This window comes from Octopus bimaculoides, chromosome 14, assembly GCF_046866305.1.
Source record: "Octopus bimaculoides isolate indiv1 chromosome 14, ASM4686630v1, whole genome shotgun sequence".
Taxonomy (NCBI): Eukaryota; Metazoa; Mollusca; class Cephalopoda; order Octopoda; family Octopodidae; genus Octopus; species Octopus bimaculoides.
In genome coordinates, this window is record NC_142941.1 from 38,222,001 (window position 1) to 38,246,752 (window position 24,752).

The following is a 24,752-nucleotide window of genomic DNA, read 5'->3' on the forward strand; positions in this document are numbered from 1 at the left end:
TGTAGGTTCTCAATCTGCTACAAATAGCAGCTGAATCTTCTTTAAACAATGCACTATCATGAAATAAATCAAAAAGACAGAAACATTGTACTGCAGCACTGTTTATTTCCTTACTTGAGGCAGGCCCAAGTGCTTTACACTTACTGAATGTTATTAATATTTAAATTATAGTCAGTCTCCACAGATGTAATCTTTTAAACTATCAGATGGCCCTTAGAACATTTACTGGGACTTGCAGATTTATATTAAATGTAATTTCTCTTATGATAAAACTGTGAGCAAACAGGTGCAAGTGTGGCTGTGTGCTAAGAAGCTTGCTTTCCAACCACATGTCTCTGGGTTCATCCCCACTGCATGAATCCCTGTCTTCTGTTGATTCGGTTGATGGAAACTGAAAGAAGCCTGTCTTATATACATATATATATATATATATATATATATATATATATATATAGGTATATATCTTTGCATGTATGTTTTTGTGTTTGTGTTATGTCCCTATAACTTAATGGTTTGTCAAAAGAGACTGTAACCTCAGGCCAACCAAAGCATTTTAAGTGGATTTGGTATACAGACACTGAAAGAAGCCTACCATATACATGTGTGTGTGTGTCTGTGTCTGTGTCTGTGTTTATGCCATTTCTCTCAGGGCGATTACACTCTGGATTCTATCTGCCTTTGTTCAACATTGGATTTTAGGTATATATTTTACCATGGGCTCTAGTTGTCTATATCTTTTATATGCTTATATACCTTTTGACATGTATGTGTGTGTATATGTATTCGCACACATAGATACATGCACACACATAAATACACGCACACACACACACACACGTATGTGTATGCATGTTTGTGTTTTCTTATCAAACATATAACATAGATGAAGTTATAAAATGAATTAACTACTAAAATTACATTAGACATTAGGAACATCAATTTGAGAAGAAAAGAGAAACAGGATTATGCACATATATGTATGACGTGCATATATGCATGTATATATGCACAGGTATGCATATGTATATGCACACATGTGGGTCCATGTGTGAGTGTGTACTTATCTATGCATATGCCTGAACATATGTGTATATTTATGTGCATGGGTATGTCTGCGTGTGTGTTAATATGTGCATGTTTATGTAACAAGTAAAGACCTCTTTCAGTCATGAATGACCATGGAATTGTACCAAGAGAGTTATTTCTTACATACTAAATTCCAGAAATGGAAAAAGACAACTGATGTACGTCTTCATTGGCCAACAATTAATCCAATCCTTAAGAAAGTATGGTGGTAGTCTAAATAAATTTTAAGTAAGGAAAAGGGTCAATATTTTGAGCTTCAGCTCTTTATCATTGAAAAGAGTTCAGTGTGCTGCAGTTGAAATGTATCTCAGATAAGTAGTAGTAGTAGTAGTAGTAGTAGTTGTAGTATTAGAGGGTAATAAGGAGTTTCTGAGTTAAAATAGTAACTAAATATATTGCATTCCTCACATTTCCTAATGTGTTCACCAATATGTTCATCTAATCAGCTCAGAGTTGCATCTGTTTGTATCTGGTACTGATAAGAACCAAACAAGCTTGAAATAAATTCATCAATCCAACAAAGAGTACTCTGAGCTGAATATGGTGTTTTAACTCTTTTTTTGCTTAATGTAAGAACTTATTATTTTTCCATGGCAAGCTCCAGTAAAAAGCCTTTACAGGTTTTCAAATATCTGTCAAACATATTTGAACTTGTCTTAAGCTTATACACTCTTTAATTTATTAACCTCCATTTTGCAAATTAAACGTTTTTGACTGTTTATCGCTACAAGGGTGGTGAGCTGGTAGAATTGTTATCACACTGGGCAAGATGCTTAGGGCATTTCATCAGTCTTTATGTTCTGAGATCAAATATTGCTGAGGACAACTTTGTCTTTCAATCTTTTGAGGTCGATAAAATAAGTACCAGTTAAGCACTGGAGTTGATGTTCAAAGGTCATGCTTCACCACCTCATCCCATGTTTTCCTGGGTCTCCCTCTTCCATGGGTTCCTTCACACAGCTCTCCTCATCCATACACAAGACCATACCAGCACAGTTGTCTCTCTTGCACACCACATCTAATGCTTCTCATTTCCAGCATTTCTCTCAGGGCGCTTACACTCTGTTGTGTGTGCACACTGACATTACACATGCAGAGGACCATACCAGTTTCATTTCTTTCAAGCTTATACATGTCTTCAGCAGTCATAGCCCATGTTTCACTGGAGGACAAACACAAACACAAGGACACACAGTTGAGGACAAACACAAACACAAGGACACACATGCATGCACATGCACACACACACACACACACATTTATATGACAGGCTTCTTTCATACATATACGTATATATGTACAAAATTATTTTCTTCAATTTACACATGTGTATATATGATTGCTTGTATGTGCCAAAATTTGAAATCAATTTTTACCCCTACACTATGTTTTAATTAGTTTGGTGTTTGATTGTCATAAGCTGTTGTGTTTTGGATGTATGCTTAATACCAGAACGGAAACAAACTAGCAACCTTATTGATGATTTAAATTTAGGCTCATTCTATATGGAAATAAAACAACTGATCATGATCAAGCTAACCAAAACACTGTGCAGATATATATATAACGAATGTTAACATTGGCACAAGGTCACACATTTTGGGATAGAGTAAACTTAATTTAAATTGACCTGGTTATTGAATGATGTTTTATCAACCCTGGAAGAATGAAAGGGAAAATTAAACTCTGGTAGGACTTGAAATTGGGGCATAAAGTAACATAGCAAAATACTTCAAAGTATTTTGTCAGTAGCTCAAAAGCTTCTGTCAGTCCAATGTCCTCTGTAAATATATATATATATATATATACATATATAAAAATATGTTGTACCAAAAGATGGAAGTAGATTGTTTAGCTTACATGTCTGTATTGATCTTCGTCCTATGGTTTTCAATACATTGCTTGTGAACTACATTGTCAAGATAGCCCCTACATGATCAGTGAATAGCAAAAAAACATGTACATAAAGGTTATTATTTTTATAAAGCTTTAATTACCCCTTTTCTGTTGATTGCATTGATTATTCAAGATTTGGCTTTTGAATCAAGTTAACCTCCATCACAACCTCCCAATGCTGTGGTTCTACAATGCTGGAGAAAAACTTATGGGGTAGTTTTTAGTGTTGTCATTTATAGAATTTTGTTGTGTATGAAACGAAAAAAAAACACTGTCAATAAGTTGCCCCACTCCTCTGTGCATGTGTGTGTGTGTGTGTGAATATGCAAACATATATCATCATCGTCGTCGTCATCATCATCATCAAAATCGTCATTTAGTGTCTGTTTTTCATGCTGGCATGGGTGAGATTGTTTGACTGGAGCTGGTAAGGCAGAGAGCTACACCAGTCTCCGGTTTGTTTTAGTTTGGTTTCTATGGTTGAATGCCCTTCCTAATTCCAACCACTTTACAGAGTGTACTGGGTGCTTTTTATGTGTCACTAGCACAGGTGCCTTTTACATGTCACTACCACAGGTGCCTTTTAAGTCTCACCACATGGGTGAGATGGTTTGACTGGAGCTGGTAAGCCAGAGAGCTGCACCAGACTCCGGTTTGTTTGGGTCTGGTTTCTATGGTTGAATGCCCTTCCTAATGCCAACCACTTTACAGAGTGTACTGGGTGCTTTTTATGTGTCACTGGCACAGGTCCCCTTCACGCAGCAACACCCAAATACACAACACACTGCTAGGAATTAAACTGATGATCTTATCATTCTGAGTTAAATACACTAACCATTAAACTATGCTTCCAGTATAGTGGTTAAGCAACTACTATACTTAATAGTATTACTAGCTTTGAAATACAGAGAAAATGTCGGAGAAATTAAAATAAACACAAGTTTATAATCTTAGTTCCTATGTGTATTTCTCCATTATGATTTCACTATGGTTTCACTTAGCTTGACGTGTTTTCTCAAGCACAGCAAATCGCCAAAAGTCTCAATTATACATATAGACATGTGTGTGTGTGTCTGTGTGTCTATAGAAAAATCTGCTTCAACGAATTCTGTCTGATCCATGAAAGCATGGAAAAATGAACTTAAAATGATGATAATGGTGATGGTGATGATGATGATGATGATGATGATATATCTTTTATCGTCTACTTGTTTCACTCGTTAGACTAGGGCCATGCTGGAGCACTGCCTTGAAGATTTTGTCAAATGAATTAACCCCAGTATTTATTGTTTTTTGAGCTTGGTACTCACTCTGTTGGCCTCTTTTGCTGAACTGCTAGCATTATGAGGACATAAACACACCAACACTGGTTGGTAGTGGAGGACAAACACAAGGACAAACATGCATGCACGTGCACACACACACACACACACATTTATATGACATGCTTCTTTCATACATATATGTACATATGTACAAAATTATTTTCTTCAATTTACACATGTGTATATATTATTGTATGTATGTATGTATGTATTTATATATGATTAAATGTTGTACTATGTTCAATGCTACATCTTAATGCTAGTATTATGATAATGCTCAATATCGTGAGAGAGAAGTAATTAAACTATATGTTCAGTAAAATATATAAATATATTGAAAACAACACAACATATATGTAAATGGTATTGCAGTAAATATATTTATGTAACTTAATACTTTGCAGTCTCAAAAGTTTCATATGTTGCATACAATCATCAGTAGAAGAAAGAGGCCTTATGATGATATATATCTAATTTATAGAAGTATACTGTAATGTATCTTTCATTCACAGTACACTCTGGCATATTTGAACATGAATAATCTGATTGCTGTTGTTTTTGTCATTGGAGAACATGGCATGTGTTCATAACATGTGTGATTCAGCTGTGCCAGGGAACTTTGAAGCACAATGGTGTTTCAACCTCATTGTGTGTTTCTTCAGTCAATGCTCTCCCACTAGACTGATGAATCTAACAAGAGCACCAGCTCTTGTTCATAGAAATCAACAAAATTATTTGCTGATGCATGTTGTTGTCTGCCGAACAGATAATAAGTCACAGGATGCATGCAGAACAGCAAGGATTCAAGCAGTTATGTATCTGTGAATAATGTATATATTTCAGCAAAAGATATCCAGTTACACACACACACAGAAACACACTCATGCACACATATGCACGTAAGCATGCATGTACATATGCGCATGCACACACACACACACACACACACACAGTCACACACAACATAAGGTGGCGAGCTGGCAGAAACATTAGCACGCCGGGCGAAATGCTTAGTAGTATTTCGTCTGCCGTTATGTTCTGAGTTCAAATTCCGCCAAAGTTGACTTTGCCTTTCATCCTTTCGGGGTCGATTAAATAAGTACCAGTTACGCACTGAGGTCGATATAATCGACTTAATCCATTTGTCTGTCCTTGTTTGTCCCCTCTGTGTGTAGCCCCTTGTGGGTAGTAAAGAAATAACACACAACATATCTTGTGTATACAAACAAATGTACAACAACTACTGTTAAGTCTAGAGCTCCATCTAAATTATTATATTTCAGTCTGATTCCCATATGGCTGAGCACTATGTTGGTTAGAAAGGGGAGTATTCCAGTTGATTTGAACTATGGAACAGTCTCCTCATAAAATTAATGTGCAAGTGGATGAGTACTCCACAGACACACATACCATTAAGGTAGGTCTCAGGAAGATTCCTCATGACACATCAAATGTGACACGGCTGGCCCTTAGAACTACAGGTATAACAGATTTTTGCCAGCTGAGCTAACTGGAGCAACGTAGCATAAAACATCTTACTTAAGGACGCAATGCACTGCTGGAAATTAAACTGATGGCCTTATGAGCCTGAGCCAAATGCACTAACCATTAAGCCATGCTTCCAGTATAGTTGCTAAGCAACTACAATATTTAATAGTAATACTAGCTTTGAAATACAGAGAAAATGTAGGAGGAATTGAAGTAAAAACAAATTTATAACCCTAGTTCTTATGTGTATTTTTCCAACAGGGTTGCATGGAACCCTACATTGGATGTTCCATGTGCATTTAGATGCCTAATTAGAATGGACCCCATACATATATACATACATACATACATACATACATACATACACACATACATATACACATATATTTGGAAACAACTGAAGGTTGATGACAGAAACAGCTTCCATCCATAGGAAATCTGCCTAAATAAACTCTATCCAATCCATGAAAGTATGGACAGCTGAGGATGATGACAGCCATCCATCCATACAGTATATGCATTTAAGTTTATCTCTACAGATTTTCTAGAGAATTCAGAGCCAGCACTGAAAGTCACAGCATTTTGTATATGGATACTTTTATTAAGCAATGCAATCGAAGCTGGAGATAAAATAAGTATTGGGTGCATATACATATTTCGAGATTTATTGCTCTTTCATCAGTACCACATCCAATCCATCAACTATCCATGAATGCATTACTTCCATATTCACTATGTTTAGTGGTGTAACACAACTGGATTGATCAATTTACATATTAAACACATTCCTGGCAGCTGGTACATAAATATTAATTGCTAACGAGGACACAACATTTTGTTTTGCAACCATAAATACTACCAAGTATATTAAAGGTTTATGAGTTAATATTGTGCCTTACTTTTATGTGTTAGTAGTGCAATTTTCCCATTATTTAGTTTATATATTTTCTATGGAGTTCAGAGCCAGCACTGAAAGTTACAAAGTTTCATTCATGAATAGGTCTATGTAAACAATACAATAAAAGAAAGATAAAAAGTAGGTGATGGATGTATATGCATATTTCAAGAGTTATTGCTCTTTCATCAGCACCACATCCAACCTGTCTACTAATGGGTATTTAAGCAACATGCTCGTATATAGTTGATGGGTTGGATATGCTACTGACGGAAAAGTAATAACGGTTGAAATATGCATATGCACCCATTAACAATATATATATATATATATATATATATATATATATATATATATATATATATAGAGAGAGAGAGAGAGAGAGAGAGAGAGAGAGAGAGAGAAAGAGGAGATAGATAGGTTGCTAGATATGCAGCCTTTCTATTTATGTTTCTTATTGCAAAATTGAAATGTTTTGTATATACTCTATTTGCCTCAAATTTAATTTAATTTAATATAATTGCATCATTTGCTTATACCCACACAAACACACACCATCATCATCACCATCGTCATCATCATCAGCACTCCATTCCATCTAATCAAATCAAATTTATCAACATTATTGTATATAACTAAACATACATGATTTTTTTTTTTCTCTAATGATATTCAGCAACCTTTCACCTATAATAACTTTCTTATTACATATTAATGTAACTATTCAATGTCAACAAACTTACTTCTATAACTATTTTGACAGCTCATTAACTTATTCCCCTTATTTTGCGACCTTCTACAAACATAATAGAAATTTTGTCCATCCTTTTGTTACCATATTTCCATTGAAATAAACTACTTCTATTTCAAATATATTTTGAAAATATCTTCTTTACTTTCATTTCTTTTGCTTATTTCTGTTGTTGGCTGAGGCCATGTTGGAGCACCAGTTTGAAGAGATTAGTTAAATAAATCAACCCCAATACTTAATTTTTAAGTGTAGTACATATTTTATTGGTCTCTTTTGCTGAGCCACAAAGTTATGAGGATGTAAATAAAACAATACCAGTTGTCAAGTAGTGATTGGCACAAACACAAACACAGACATATAGTTATGTAGACAGACTTCCACACAGTTTCCATCTTCCAAATTAATTCACAAGACATTGGTTGACCTGGGGCTGTCGGAGAAGTTATTTGCTCAAGGTACTATGTAGTGGGAGTGAACACAAAATCTTGTGGTTGCAAAGCAAGTTTCTTAACCACACAGCCATGTGTGCACCTAATATAGGATCTATATCAAATAAGGCTTGAACACAAAATCTTGCAGGTCTCAGTCAAACGACATACAACTGAGCTGGCAGAATCGTTAGCATGCTGGGCATAATGCTTTACAGCATTTCTCCCATCTTTACATTCTGAATTCAAATCCTGCTGAGGTCGATCTTGCCTTTCATCCTTTCAGGATCAATAAATTAAGTACCAGTGAAACACGGGTTAATGCAATCAACTAGTTCCTTCCCCCAAAATTTCAGGCCTTGTGACTTTGGAAGAAGGAATTATTATACTGGTGTTTTCAAAGTCGTGATCTGGCAGAATCATTAGTATGCTGGGTAAAATGCTTAGAAGCATTTTGTGTCTTTACAATCTGAGTTCAAATTCTGCCGAGGTCAACTTTGCCTTTCATCCATTTGAGGTCGATAATATAAGTACCAGTTGAGCTCTGGGATTGATGTAATCGACTTACTCCTCTCCCGATCTAGCTGGTCTTGTGCCAAAATTCAGCACCATTATAATATTGGTGTTTAAAGCAGTGAGGTGGCACAATTGTTAGCACATAGGACAAAGTGCTAAGCAACATTTATCTGACTTTGTGTTCTCCCAAAATCAACAAGGAAGAAAGAAATCAAGATCATAGATATTGCCATATTTGGAGACGCATGAGTAGGTGACAAAGAGCTGGGAAAGATTGAAAAGTACAAGCTACTAAAAGACAAAATTGCATGAGTGTGGGAAATGAAGAGAATAACTGTTATTCCAGTAGTTGTAGGAGCACTGAGAGCACTAACAACCAGGTTTGAGAAATATGTTGGAGAAATTGAAATTGACATGAGAGTTGAACATGATCAGAAAACTGCTCCGTTGGGGGCAGTGACGATTTTGAGATTAGTATTTGGATGTTGAATATTGTGGAAATGTACCCTGTTAGACCTTTGACAATAGGTTGCTGTCCACTCTTTCAGAATTAACCAGAGCAAGTGAAAAAAATGGAGAGCTCTGAGAAGAACAAATTGAAAAAGCAATGATAAGGATCATGATAGTAATGATGATAATGAGCTTATTGTATGCAGTGTTCTTGTGTACAAAAGAGTAAAAGAGGAGACAGAAGTCAACAGTAAATCAAATGAAGAAATATAGCAATGACAGTCAAAATTAAATGCATACTAAACAGGATAAAATGCTCAAAAAAAAAAAGAAAAAGAAAGAAAAAGAAAAGAAAAGTGGACAGTAGGAGCACCATAAAGAGTAAAACGTGCATAGGAATGTAAGGACTAGTAGTGTTGGCTCCAGAAGGGTGGAAAACAAAGGTGACCTCAAGGAGATTTGAATACAGAATGTAAAGGATTAAAATTAAATACTATAAAGTATTTTGTTAGCTCCTCATATGACTCTGCTTGTAGTAATGTTTTCAAATTTTAATACAAGGCCAGAAAGCTCCAGGAGAGGATGCAAGTTGACTGCATCGACCCCAGTGTTCAATTGGTATTTATTTTATTGGCCCTGAAAGGATGAAAGGTAAAGTTAGCCCTGTTGACATTCTGCTTGCAATACTACCTGGCTGTAATGAATATCTTTAATTTAGATACAAATTCAATCCCATTGTAGGTATTTATACAAACATAAACATATGCATGTACTCCTGCTTATCTATCTATCCATCTATTTATCTATCTATCTATCTATCTATCTATCTATATTCTTTTGTTCTTTGACTAGTTTCAGTAATTTGACTGCGGCCATGCTGCAGCACTGCCTTAAAGGGTTTTAGTCCAAGAAATTGATGCCAAGAGTTGTTCTTTGTAAGCCTAGTACTTATTTTATCAGTCTCTTGTGCCGGACTGCTAAGTTACTAGGACATAAACACATCAGCATTAGTTGTTGAGCGATGGCAGGGGGGACCAAATACAGACAGGCACACACACACAAATACACACACACACACACACACACACACACACACACACACAATGGGCTTCTTTCAGTTTCCATCTACTAAATCCACTCACAAGGCTTTGGTTGGCCTGAGACTATAAAAGAAGATACTTGCCCAAGGTGCCACACAGTGGGATGGAACACAGAACCATGTGGTTGGAAAGCAAGCCTCTAACCACACAGATACACCTGCACCTATATATATACACATATATATATGTGCATGCATGCATACACGTACATACACGCACAAACATCATCATCATCATCATCATCATCATTGTTTAAATGTCTAATTTTGCATGCATAGGTCAGATAGAATTCCTCGAAGCAGATTCCATGTGGCTGGATGCACTTCCTGTCACCGCTCCTCATTTCTTTTGAAGTTAGGTAGTATTTTCCCAACAGAAATTGGAAGTGAATGACATCCAAAGGTCCAAGATGGAAATGTTTGACTGGTAATACACTAAGTCTTTTAGTGGCTGAATATTTGTTTCCTTGCATGTGCATATGTGTATGTATTTGCATATGTACATGCATGTATCTATGTGTGGGAGAATTAAAGTGTGAAAAGCTATGTGAAAGGGCTCATAGCAGGTTTAAGTATACTTATTATTGAATTTGCAAAATACCTGTGCATATATATATATATATATATATATAGGCGTAGGAGTGGCTGTGTGGTAAGTAGCTTGCTTACCAATCACATGGTTCTGGGTTCAATCCCCCTGTGTGGCACCTTGGGCAAGTGTTTTCTGCTATAGCCTCAGGCCAACCAAAGCCTTTTGAGTGGATTTGGTAGATGGAAACTGAAAGAAACCTTTCGTATATATATATATATATATATATATATAAATATGTGTGTGTGTGTGTGTGTGTGTGTGTGTGTGTGTGTGTGTGAGTGGTTGGCATCCAGCTGTAGAAACTCTGCCAAATTAGATTGGAGCCTGGTGTTGCCATCCGGTTTCACCAGTCCTCAGTCAAATCGTCCAACCCATGCTAGCATGGAAAGCGGACGTTAAACGATGATGATGATGATATATATATATATATATATGAATGTAGATGTTAAAAAGATGATGATCATGTTGATGACAACGACAATGGTTGGGGTGATGGTGACTGTGATGATGATGGTGATGATAATGATGATGATGATTATGATGGTAATGGTGATGTTGATGGGGACGCTGATGGTGTTGTTTCTGCTGCTACTGCTTCTGCTGCTGATGATGATGATGGCAGTGCAAACAATGATAAACAAGGATGACAAAGAGGAGCAGAGGAGTATGATGTGGAGAGGATAGGAATGACATTGAAGATTATGGTGATGATGATTAGTTATCTGTGGCCAAATATCAAAGACAGACCTATATTAAATACAGTAATTATAGACAAAATAATAACTTAGCATTGAAACATAAATATTGGATTATTCTTAAAAGTAATAAACATAGATTTGATGAGATGGTTTGAAAAATAATAAAAAGATACATTTAGAATATTGTAGCAAATCTCTCAACTATACACACACATATATGTGTGTGTGTGTGTGTGTGTATGTTTGTGTGTATATATATATATATATATATATATATATATATATATATGCATACATACACACATGCAAACACACACACACACACGTATATACATACATACAAATTGAATAGGTATTAAATTTCTTACTTATTTGCCAATAAATACATACATATATATATATATATATATATATATATATATATATATATATATATATTCTTTTATTTCTTTATTCTTTTACTTGTTTCAATCATTTGAATGTGGCCATGCTGGAGCACTGACTTAAAGGGTTTTAGTCGATGAAATCGACCTCAGGACTTACTCTTTGTTAGCCTAGTACCTATTCTATCATTCTCTTTGGCCGAACCACTAAGTTACAGGGACATAAACACAGACACACTTACATAAATGCATACATACATACATATATATATATATATATATATACATACATATATACATATATATATATATATATATATATATATATATATATATATATATATATATATATATATATATATGAATGCATACATACATAATATATATATGAATGCATACATACATAATATATATATGAATGCATACATACATAATATATATATGAATGCATACATACATAATATATATATAAATACATACATGTATATCATCATCATCATCATCATCATCGTTTAACGTCCGCTTTCCATGCTAGCATGGGTTGGACGATTTGACTGAGGACTGGTGAAACCGGATGGCAACACCAGGCTCCAGTCTGATTTGGCAGAGTTTCTACAGCTGGATGCCCTTCCTAACGCCAACCACTCAGAGAGTGTAGTGGGTGCTTTTACGTGTCACCCGCAATATATATATATATGGTGGTTATCTACTCCTTACACAGAGTTTGACCACCTCCTGCACTAACACCTTAGCCCGTTCATGGCGTCTGATGTGACTTTTTAAACCAGACAGTGTTTTGAAAAAACACCCACACAGATTGCACCTCTGATTTGCACTACCAATACCTGCAAGTAAGTTCTGCTCACTGTGGATCCTAACATGTCTTTTAAGGCCCCCATTGGATTTGCAAACCCTCTGGCACACGCCACATTCAAACGTATGCACAGACATATAATCAGAATAGCTGGTTAAAGTTTGTTTTCCATGGGTTCGCAGGTGAGATTCATATATATATATATATATATATGAATGCATACATATATAATATATATATAAATACATACATGTATATATATAACCTATTGAATTTTTGTTGCTTTTCTTAAAATTATATATATATATATATATATATATATATATATATATATATATATATATATATAGTCAATTTTAATATGAACAAGCAAGAAAAAACACGGAAAAACAACGCGAGGACGTGGAATATATATATATATATATATATATATATATATATATATATATACATATATATATATATATATATATAAGAAAAAGAAAATGGAGAAATTGATATGCAGACATCAATTTATTGAAACAAATCCAATTTTGAACAAGACCAAACTGGATGCTGACATCCCTTTAAGAGGTATTTATATCCTTGAAATAATTAATATATATATATTTATATATAGACAGGTTGATGGATAGACAGAAAGATAGATATACAACTTCTTTCAGATTCCGTGTACCAAATCCACTCACAAGGCTTTGGTCGTCCAGAGGCTATAGTAGAAGGCACTTGCCCAGGGTGCCACACAGTGAAACTGAACCCAGAAGCATGTGGTTGCGAGGCAAGCTTCTTACCACATAGCCATGCCTGCACCAGTATAAATATGTATTGGTAAAAGTGAATGTTTGTATGTATGTATGTTGTATACATGTGGACATGTGGGTGTGTATGTGTGCATGTGCACATGTGTGTGTGCTTTTGTGTCTGTGTCTGCATGTGTGTGTGTAAGTGTGTGCATGCCATAGATTCAGTCTCCTGTTATGATCCCATTTACATTTATAATACTTAATAGTAATATTAAATTGACCCCATAAACTTGACTAGTATTAATTTTATCAGTCCAGCCCAAGAAGGGAGAAATGCAAAGATGAATCTAGATAGGATTTGAAACTGTATGTTTACGTGTGTGTATGTGTGTGTGTGTGTGTGATGTGTGTGTGAGTATGCATGTGTGTTTGTTTGTGTGTGTTTTTATGTGTAAACAAACAAGGAGTAGCAAATAATTTGTTTTACTGAATTTTGAGTGAGTTTATTTGAAAAATGACGTTTGTTTTTTTTTAGTTGGAAGATTGTAACATTCCCTTGGTGATTAGTTTCAACAATACTAGGACTGGCATCATCAGTGCTATCTTCATCATCAATATCATGATTGTGATCATCATAGACAGTAGTAGTAGTAGTAGTAGTAGTAGTAGGGTAGTGGTGGTGATGGTGGTGGTGGTAGCAGTAGTAATGCAATGGTTATATGTCAATAAAGAAACAACAGAGGAAAGAAAAAAGGAAATGAATGGGAAAAAACCCCAGAAAGCATGAGAACATGAGAAGAGAAAGAATGAAAGTAGAAAAACAAAAGGAGAGTGAAAGATAGCTAGCTAGCTAGCTAGCTAGATAGATAGATAGATAGAGAGAGAGAGAGAGAGAGAAAGAGAGAGACTAACAGAGAGAGAAAGACAGAGACACAGAGAGAGAAAGACAGAGACAGAGAGAGAGAAAGACAGAGACACAGAGATAGACAGAGAAAGAGAAACAGACTGCAAGACAGACAGACAGACAGACAGAGATAAACAGAAAGAGAGAGAGACTGACAGACAAACAGGGTAAGAAAGAAAAAATTTGAAAAAAAAAATGCATGTGAAGTATTGATTTTAGATTTAGGCACAAGGTCCCTAATTTGGTGTGGGATGGGGTGGGGGTGAAATTCTAAACCTGAGAGAAATTTCCCCAGCAGGGTAAAATTTCAGGATTCCTGTTAGGGGAATTGTTTTCAAGTTGAAAAATTCTTCATCATTATTATTTGCACGATTGTTTGCTTGATTTATTTTCCCTAATATTGATTGTAAGGATGTTAATCCATAATATTATTCTTCTTGTCACGGCATATTTGAGTGTTATATGGCACCAAATTGAAGGTATTTAACACTCAAGCTGAAACGTGTTTGAGTGTCATGCTTTCATGTGACCTTAACCATGAAATGAAATTGAAGATGTAATCAAAATCATTAACACCAATGTTTAGAAGATCTTTAAATTTCTGCATTAAAATTAGCAATAAGAACGTTTATAAAATGTGAAATTCCCATGGAACCTGCAAGTGTTAAATTACCATATTCGATGTGTATAAGATGTGCTTTACTGATGATTAAATTTATGAAAAAAATTGCCTTGCATCTAATGCAAGAATATTATAGATGACAGACCAAATGTCATTGACTAGGGAGTGAGATGAGTATAAGCCCTCTAGACACACTAATTGTTCACCATCATCATCATCGTCTTCATCATCATTATTATCATCATCATGACTTAATGTCTATTTTCCATGCTAGCATGGGTTGGACAGTTTGACAGGAGCTGAGAAGCTGAAGAGCTGCTCGGGTCCCCATGTCTGTTTTGGCATGTTTTCTACGGCTGGATGCTCTTCCTAACCATCAACTACATTACAGACTACTGGGTGCTTTTATGCAACACCAGCTTGGGTGCTCTTTATGTGGCACCAGCACCCACAAGCCTGCAAAAATTAGGAACATTCAGCAGGGGGTATGCTTATATGGATGGACAACAATGTATTTACTTAGTTTGATGTATCTTCTGAAACACAGCAAAACACTAATTTGTTGCTCTTATTGTTGTTGAGCCCCCAACCTGCTCCAAGTTAATCTTATTTACGTGATTCTGCAATAAACTAAATCTTTAAATTTTCAAGTTCCATGTTCTGATGAGTTTCTCATTCAAGTTATCTCAATAAGCTTAGAACACAAAGCCTAATTTCTCAGACACAATATTGTTAGGTTTTTGTTCAAAAAGTCTGACTTTACAAAGTAAACGAAACTTAATACCTTTTCTTTTTGTATGCCAGTAATATAAAAATTCTTATAATTCAACTACTCATTATGTGTTCATTTCTTTTACCCTTTTTTTTTTGCAACTACAAATTAAGGAATAAATCATTTTTCACTATAATCCAACAAATGTAAAATTGAAATTAAGCGTGAAAGTGTGTAACACGACTCGAACTTTATCAAATATTAAAGGTAGATGAAAATGTAGAATAAAGCTCCTTTTGATATCACTAACCATTATATAGTGATAATGTGTGTGTATATATATATATATATATATATATATATATATATATATATATATTGGAAGGTTTGGAGGTGATGTACAGGAATTATATATTGGAAAAAATAATAAGATACTCAGATATCTGGATGGTTGTACATTTACAGATTTTTATTAATATGTCACATGTTTTATAAATATTAGCGCTTGCACCTATTCTTGTAGGTTCTTCAAAACATACATACATATATATCTGACCAATCCATTCCAACATTTTGTATGATACAACATGTATATTATATATGGTATCACTGACCAGCTTATGTTAATGTTCTATGTAATATAACTGTCCAGAATATACTGATATTATTATTATTATCATTATTATTAATATTATGATGATCAAAGCAGTGAGCTGGCAGACTTGATAGCATGCTTGGCTAAATGCTTAGGGGTATCCTACCCGTCGCTACATTCTGAGTTCAAATTCCACCAAGGTCAACTTTGCTTTTCATCCTTTTAGGGTCAATAAATTAAGTACCAGTGAAACATTTGGGTCAATGTGATTGACATATCCCTTCCCCAAAATGACTGCTCATGTGGCAAAATTTGAAACCATTAATATATAATGATCATGATCATGATGATATATATATATATATATATATATATATATATATATATATATATTTATATATTACTGACCACTCTATACTGATACTCTGTATATTATCCCTGACCAGTCTATGCTTATATTCTACATAATATCACTGACCAAGCTATACTTATATTCTATATAATATCACTGATCAGTTTATACTGATATCACATATGGCACAACTGACCAGCCTATAATGATATTCTATATGTTGTCACTGACCAGTTTATATATTGATATTCTAAATGGTCCCATTGACCAGACTATGCTGATATTTTAGGTGAAATAAATAAACACTGGAGCCGTTTTACCCCATACAAGACTGCAGGAGCTACCCAAACATATTACAAGCTTTACTTCTGAATCCATTGCAACATTGTAAACCTTTTTGTATCATCAGCAGGTACTGTGGAGTTACAAGTATTTCATCCCTTAGTCTACACATTTTGTTTGAGTGTGGCAGTAAGAAGCTCTAGAAGTGTTCCATCTGTGGTTTCTTGTCAATTACAGCCAATTTCAGCTGGTTTCAGCTGCAAAGCCTATCTCTTTGGTGGTTCATTTCAGGACTGGGTTCCAAACCATTCTGCTTCAGGAAATAGTGCACTAAATCACTGATAAATTTGTACTGGTATTTTGTATGGTATCACTGACAAACCTCTGTGGTTATTGTTTGAGATATTGACAATTCTGTATACAGATATCATTAACCTGTCTTCATCGTACCTAGGTATTATCCAACTAGAAAGCAATGGGCTGGACAAAATAGTTAACTGCATCACATGATCGTCGTAAATGAGTATCACCATCATACAAGCAGTGTCCTTCATTTCCTGGGGAAGAAAAGATGTACAACATGTACAAGAAAACTGGGTGGTTGTGTTTGTTTGCATGCAGAAATCTAAGGAAAATAGATAAAGAATATGGGATTGTGTAGGTCAAGAATTTGGGGGAGAGGATGTGGAAGAAAGGAACCTGGTGTCAGGGTGTGGTTAAGAGTTTCAGTAATGAATGGAATTGGTACTATATGGCCTTGAACATATGAATGGCATCAATTTGCTTTGGACTAAATCATAATAATAACAAGAGTACTCAGAGAGTGCTAACTTCTGTCAAGGCTATACCAACGTCCTCTCAACGATTAGCCAGAAATGATTTTCAAAATGAGAATATCTGAAATAAACTCAACTGCTCTCACAAACAAGAATACTAAAAATGAACCCGACTGCTCTCAAAAATTAAGTAAAAAAACAGGAAAAATGATCCTGAATCCTTGTCCACTACCAGATCAATCCTAAAATCTAATTAGTTCATACTAGTCATGAGGCCAAACATCCCTGAAAGTTTCATCCAAATCCATCCAGCAATTGTTTGAGATATTTTGTCTATGGACAAACAAACAAACTAGCAAACACAACTGAAAACAAGACCTCTGCCTTTGCTAAGGTGGAAGTAATAACGATGGATTCACTCATTGAAGATGACGTATGAGTGTTCAGACTTTGCTGAACGACCTGCACAAATGAATTTGTTTATAGTGATCGAATGCATGTGTTTTACATTAACTCAATTGCCCCATCAAAATAATATTGCCTGAACAGGTGCATGGTGTACCACACATCAGATGTTGAAGTGACTGCAGAACAATGTGAGATTATTTTGCTCAAGAACACAATGCACCACCCAGTCTAAGTATTGAAACCATGATCTCATGATTGAGAGTGCAGCACCCTAACCCCTAGGCCATTACTGATGATGACGGTGATGACACACACTCAAACACACATACATGCATACACTCATATATACATATATAAACACACACATATATATATATAGACATGCACACACACATATAGATAGATAGGTAGATAGATAGATAGAAAGATAGATAGATAGATAGATAGAAAGATAGATAGATAGACATATATATCTATATATATATATATATATATATAAACGCAGACATAAATACACATGTGCACATGCACATGCATTTATACATAGGTTTTAGTTATAATATTCAGCATGATCCTGGGAGATAATTTGGTTAATGGAAAGGGTTGAGACTCTAATAGATATGCTTTTAATAATGCTATTCCTAACTGAGAGTGGATGGCTAGAGGTCCTATGCATATAATGTAAGTTTTCATTAGGCTTACGGTAGGGACAGAATATTTGTGAACTTCAACTTATATGACTCAATGCCAGTACAAACTAGCTGGTCTAAGCACCACTTATGCGGATACTCTTACAAAGAGTTGGAGTAATTTGTTATATTTGACTCAATTCTGCCTCACCACCTCAGCCCAGGTCTTTTCTCTCAAGATACTTACACTCTGTCGGGTATGCACACTGACATTACTCATCCATCGGAGCATACTGGCTTTATTCCTTGCGAGCTTACGTATGTCCTCAGCAGTCACAGCCCATGTTTCACTGCCATGTAGCTTGGCTGTTTGTACACATGCATCATACAGTCTGCCTTTTACTCTGAGTGAGAGTCTCTTTGTCGCCGATGTACTTCCTTTTGTTTCCATCTACCAAATCCACTCTCATTATAGCCTCAGGTTATAATAGAAGACACTTGCCCAAGGTGTCACACACAGGGACTGAACTTGGAACCACGTGATTGGGAAGCAAGATTCTTACCACACAGCCATATATATATGGTTGTGCCTATATATATATATGATTACAAAATATATAAATCATTTTGAATAGTGAAACTCAAATTGGATAAGGCTATAAATAATAGTGTATAAACATTGGATTAACTCTATATTTACATGCTGTTGTTTATAGTTTTATCTATTTTGAATTTCACTGTTAAAGATGTTCCGTTTCATGTCTCACATAGTTTCTAAATTCTTATGACATAGACAATATATATACATATTATATAAGGCTGTTACTTCCTGTCTAGAGTCCTCAGTACCTAATGGAGTGTTGAGGGCATATTGTCATGATGTATGTATATTGGTCATTTTAAAGCTCATGGAATCTATTGGTCTTCAGGTCTGAATGTAGCCTATTCTTCCAGAATGTGAAAAAGAAAGAGAGAGAGAGAGAGAGAGAGAGAGACAAAGACTGACAGAAGAATAATCAAACTGAGTATTGAATTGGAGTTTTATTTATGAACACTAAATGAGAAAGAGAGAGAGAGGGAGGGAGAGGGAGAGAGAAAGAGAGAGAGGGAGAGAGAGAGAGAGAGAGGGAGAGAACGCGACAAATTGACAGAATTGAACTGGTGCTTTATTTATGGACACTGGATTGATGAAAGGCGAAGTTGACTGAGGTATGATTTGAACTCAGAATACAAAGGAGTGAAACAAATATTACATGGCATTTTGTCTTATGCTCTAATGACTCTTGTAAACTGATTGCTTGTAAACTGTTATTGATGACTGGTCATACTTGATATCCTAATTGCTATCATTGATCAGTCGCTTCCACTGATGTCATACAGCGATATCATTGATCAGTCTCCTCCTCTGATATCATAAACTTAATATCATTGATCAGTCTTCTACACAAACATCATTGATCAGTCTCTACTGATATTGAGATCATTGATCGATCTCTTCCACTAATATCCTAAACTGATATATAAATTGCCATTTATAAGTCTCCGTTGATATCTAATTAAAAAGAAAGCTCTGTCTGCTACTATACTATATATATAAATAAACAACCTTCATGATATAGCCCAGTGGTTCTTAAACTTTTTATCACCACAACTCATTTTGCCAAATCAATAAGGCTTGGTGACTTTCTTTGGGTATCTAAACACAGAATTGTGATGCACTCAGCATTTGATACTTTCTTAGGGAAATATTCCTCAGTATATGTCTGCTATGAATGTTATGTTGGAACCCTAATATTTGAGGGCGATATGTCATTTTTTTTTTCTTATCTGTTTCAGTCATTAGACTGAGGCCATGCTGGGGCACCACCTTGATGAACTTTTAGTTGAATGAATCAACCTCAACGTTTATTTCCTTTTGAAGCCTGGCACTTATTCAGTCAGTCACTTTTTGCTGAACTGCTAAGTTATGGGATGCAAGCAAGCCAGCACTGGTTGTCAAGAGTGGTAGGGGACAAACACTGACTCAAAGACATACACACGCACATGCAGCTCGCGCACACACACACACACACACACACACACACACACACACACACACACACACACACACACACACACTTATATATTTATACATAACAAGTTTCTTTCAGTTTCTGTCTATCAAATCCACTCACAAGACTTTGGTCAGCCTGAGGCTAGAAAAGAAGACTCTTGTTCAAGGTTCCACACAGTGGGACTGAACCTGGAACCATGTGGTTGGGGAGCAAGCTTCTTATCACATGGCCATGCCTGCGCCTTGTATAAACTTTTTGCGAAACTCTCACATTTACTTCATTTAGTTGTGAAGCTCATGGCCTTGCAATTAGGATATTGCACTCACAATTGCAAGATCATGGTTTTGATTCCCAGACCAACTGAGCATTGTGTTCTTGAGCGAAACACATCATTTCACATGACTTCAATCCACTCAGTTGTAAATTCAATCTGTACTGTAAATTCAGCTGTACTTCAATCCACTCAGACATGATTACATGGAAGATTGGAAGCAAAGAATCCTGCATACCGTGACACATATTTACAATTATCATGCAATGCCAAAGCAAGGAGACTGCACCATATATGCATACACACACACACACACACACACACATGAAGGTGCATAGCTCAGTGGTTAGAGCACTGGGCTCACAATCATAAGGTAGTGAGTTCAATTCCCCAACTGGGCTGTGTGTTGTGTTCTTGAGCAAGACAGTTTATTTCATGTTGCTCTACTTCACTCATTTTTAGAAAGGAGTTGTGCTGTCACTGCTGCCAAGCTATATTGGCCTTTGCCTTTTCCTTAGATAACATCAGTGGTATGGCGAGTGGAAGCTGGTATGCATGGGTGACTGCTGGTCTTCCACAAACAACCTTGCCAAGACTTGTGCCTAGGAGGGCAACTTTCTAGGTGCAGTCCCATAGTCATTCATGATTAAAGGGGGTCTTTATATATATATATATATGCATATATAAAATTATAATACAGGGTACCAAGAGATACCACCACGCTGAAAAAATAGCAGTCAAATCCTGACTCTAAAACCACAATAAATGTCCGCATGGCACGATAATCGTGCCATGCGGACATTTATTGTGGTTTTAGAGTCAGGATTTGACTGCTATTTTTTCAGCGTGGTGGTATCTCTTGATACCCTGTATTATAATTTTAAATAATTATTACCTTTGAGGGTTTTTATTCCCATGCTGACCACTTGATAAGATCAATATTTTAAATATCGATCTTATCCTTATTTATATAAATATATGCATATATATATATATATATATATATATATATATATATATATATATATACATATATATATAATTGATAACAAAGGGGAGAGTGGAGATTTATACCAATTTGTGAGATAATACAATATCTGCCGGGATAATTTATCCCTTTTACACTCTCTCTCTCTCTCTCTCTCTCTCTCTCTCTCTCTCTCTCTCTCTCTCTCTCTCTCTCTCTCTCTCTCTCTCTCTCTCTCTCTCTCTCTCTCTCCTCTCTCTCTCTCTGTATGTGTGAGTGTGTGCATGCATGTTTGTGAGTGTATGTACATGTATATATCTTTCAATTTCCATTAACCAAATCCACTCACAAGGCTTTTTGTGGTCTGCGGTTATAATAGAAGATACATGACCAAGGTGCCACACAGTGGGATTGAACCCAAAACTATGTAGTTGAGAAGCAAAATTTTTACCACATAGCCATGTCTATGCCTAAATACCCCAGTGCCTTAGAACTCGACACATCATTTAAAGTGATGCTGAGGTCATTGTTGCCATGTGTTTGCTCGTAAGTTTGCTTGATCAAGGTTAACCTGGGGCTAAGCAATGACATTTGCCACACAAAAAAAAAAAAAAAATAACTGCAACAACAACAACAAAAGCAAGTAAAAAAACAGTATCAATTGCAACAGCAATGACAACAACAATTACAAAAACAACAACAACGACAGTAGTAACAACATACCAACAAGAACAACAACATCAATACGAAGACAACAACGTAGGCTTGAGGTTTTGTTCTGGCAGATGGCCATACAATATTCAGGCTCAATAATGACAAGTGTGAATCATAGGAACCATAGAAAGTCTTGAAATCTGTTAATAAGAAGAGGTGAGGATGTGGTGTGCAAGGTTTACATTCACTCGTGTGAAGATTCACAGCTCACATGGACACAAATCCTCATCTGTCTCAGCAGATAGTGAATGATTATTCATATATTATGTGACACTTACACTAACAGTATTATGTGTGTATATGTGAGTGAGTGTGTGTGTGTGTGTGTGTGTGTGTGTGTGTGTGTGTGTGTGTGTGTGTGCATGTCTGTGTGTGTGCATGTGCATGTGGTATAATAACAACTAAAATTATTCTGGGTTTAACAAGGGAGTACAACCTCCTAGATGTAGCAATCAAATTTTCCTTCAAATTACACTTCTTATTGGTACAGTATGGCCTTGTGGTTAAGAAGTTTGCTTTACAATCATGTGGACTTTGGGTTCAATTCTACTTTTGACAAGCATCACCTACAACCTAGTGAGTGAAATATGTAGATAGAAATGTGCAGAAGACTGTACAACATATATATGTATGTGTGTATGTATATATATGTATGTGTGTATATATATGTATGTATGTGTATATATATATATGTGCGTGTGTGTGTGTGTACATATATGCATGCAAATGTATACATAAACTTATATATATTTATATATAACACCTTAAGGCATGAAGATGTGTGGCTTAGGGGTTAGGGCATTCGGCTCATGATTGAAAAGGCATGAGTTCAATTCCCAGCGATGCATTGTGTCCTTCAGCAAGACACTTTATTTCACATTGCTTCAGTCCACTCAGCTGGCAAAAATGAGTAGTACCTGTATTTCAAAGGGCCAGCCTTCTCCCTGAGAACTACATTAAGGGTACACGTGTCTGTGGAATGCTCAGCCACTTGCATGTTAATTTCACGAGCAAGCTGTTCCATTGATCATATCAGCTGGGACACCTTGTCATCATAACTGATGGAGTGTTCCTTTATATATATATATATATATATATATATATATATATATATATATGCTGATGATCTGTCAGAACTAGAGAAGAAGTCAGGTCTAGAATTGAAGGGCCTCTAAAAACTTAGCTAAAAACCAAAGTCTTAGTAAGTAGGAAGGCAAACAAATCACAAATCCCTTCAGGAAGATGGCCTTGCTTGATTTGTAGAAAAGTTACAGGTAGAAGCTTCATAAGATGTACTTGGTGTAAGCTATGGACACATAAAAGGTGCAGCAATATCAAAGTAAGGTTAACAGAGAAAATAGTTTTTTTGTGTGTGGAAGATGCACAGGTAAAATAAACACTGAAAATGTTTAGAAAATAGATTTCATCAATTGCCAGTGAGGTAAGCTAGAGATAGTAGATAGCTTCTGTTATATAGGTGACCAAGTTAGTAGCAGAGGTGGATGCTCTGAGAATGTAGGTGTGAGAAAAAACATAGGCTGGGCAAAGTTCAGTGAGTTCCTACCTCTGCTGGTAACAAAGGGCCTCTCCCTCAGAGTGAAAGGCAGATTGCATGATGCCTGTGTGCAAACAGCTATGCTACATGGCTGTGAAACATAGGCTGTGATAGCTGAGGACATGCATAGGCCTGAAAGAAATGAAGCCAGTATGCTTTGCTGGATGTGCAATGTCAGTGTGAATGTTTAACAGAGTGTAAGCATCTTGAAAGAAAAATTAGGCATAAGAGGCATCAGATGTGATGTGAAAGAGAGGTGACTGCACTGGTATGGCCGTGTGATGCCTATGAGTGAGGTCAGCTGTGTAAAGAAGTGCCAATCACTAACTGTGGAGGGAAACTGTGGTAGAAGTAGACTCAGGAAAACTTGGAACAAGGTGGTGAAGCATGATCTTTGAACTTTTGGCCTCACAGAGGCAAGGTGGCTGATGCCAGTGGCATGTGAAAAGCATCTTTCAAGTATTGGGCTTCATGGAGGCATCTTTAACTGACTACTGTAACCACTTAGCTAAGCATATGTACATATAAATTTAGATATATATATATGTGTGTAGATATATTTGGATGTGTGTGTGTATATATATATATATATATATATATATATATTTCTAAATTTTCAGTATGTTGGAGAAGCAACTCAATGCTAATCCCTGTATATTTATGATGATTATATATATATATATATATATATATATATATATATGGGAAAATTTACGAAAAAAACAACAACAGACGAGGACAGGTGGT

The 24,752-nt window shown here is 35.7% G+C and overlaps 1 protein-coding gene across 6 annotated transcripts in view; it reads right to left on the reverse strand.

The window, feature by feature from the left end:
- Positions 1–24,752, reverse strand: part of LOC106879144 (protocadherin alpha-8) — a 134,053-nt gene that overhangs the window by 65,689 nt on the left and 43,612 nt on the right. For 2 of the 6 annotated variants that reach the window (XR_016244371.1, XM_014928580.3), the window contains exon 4: positions 15,856–17,188. The exons of the other annotated variants lie outside the window; for them this stretch is intronic. Coding sequence is in view for 1 of the 2 variants with exons in the window: in XM_014928580.3 (XP_014784066.1) it covers positions 17,097–17,188 (92 nt within the window). In the remaining variant the exon portion in view is untranslated. Of the gene's footprint in view, positions 1–15,855; positions 17,189–24,752 lie in introns of those variants that run through there. 6 annotated transcript variants of the gene reach the window in all.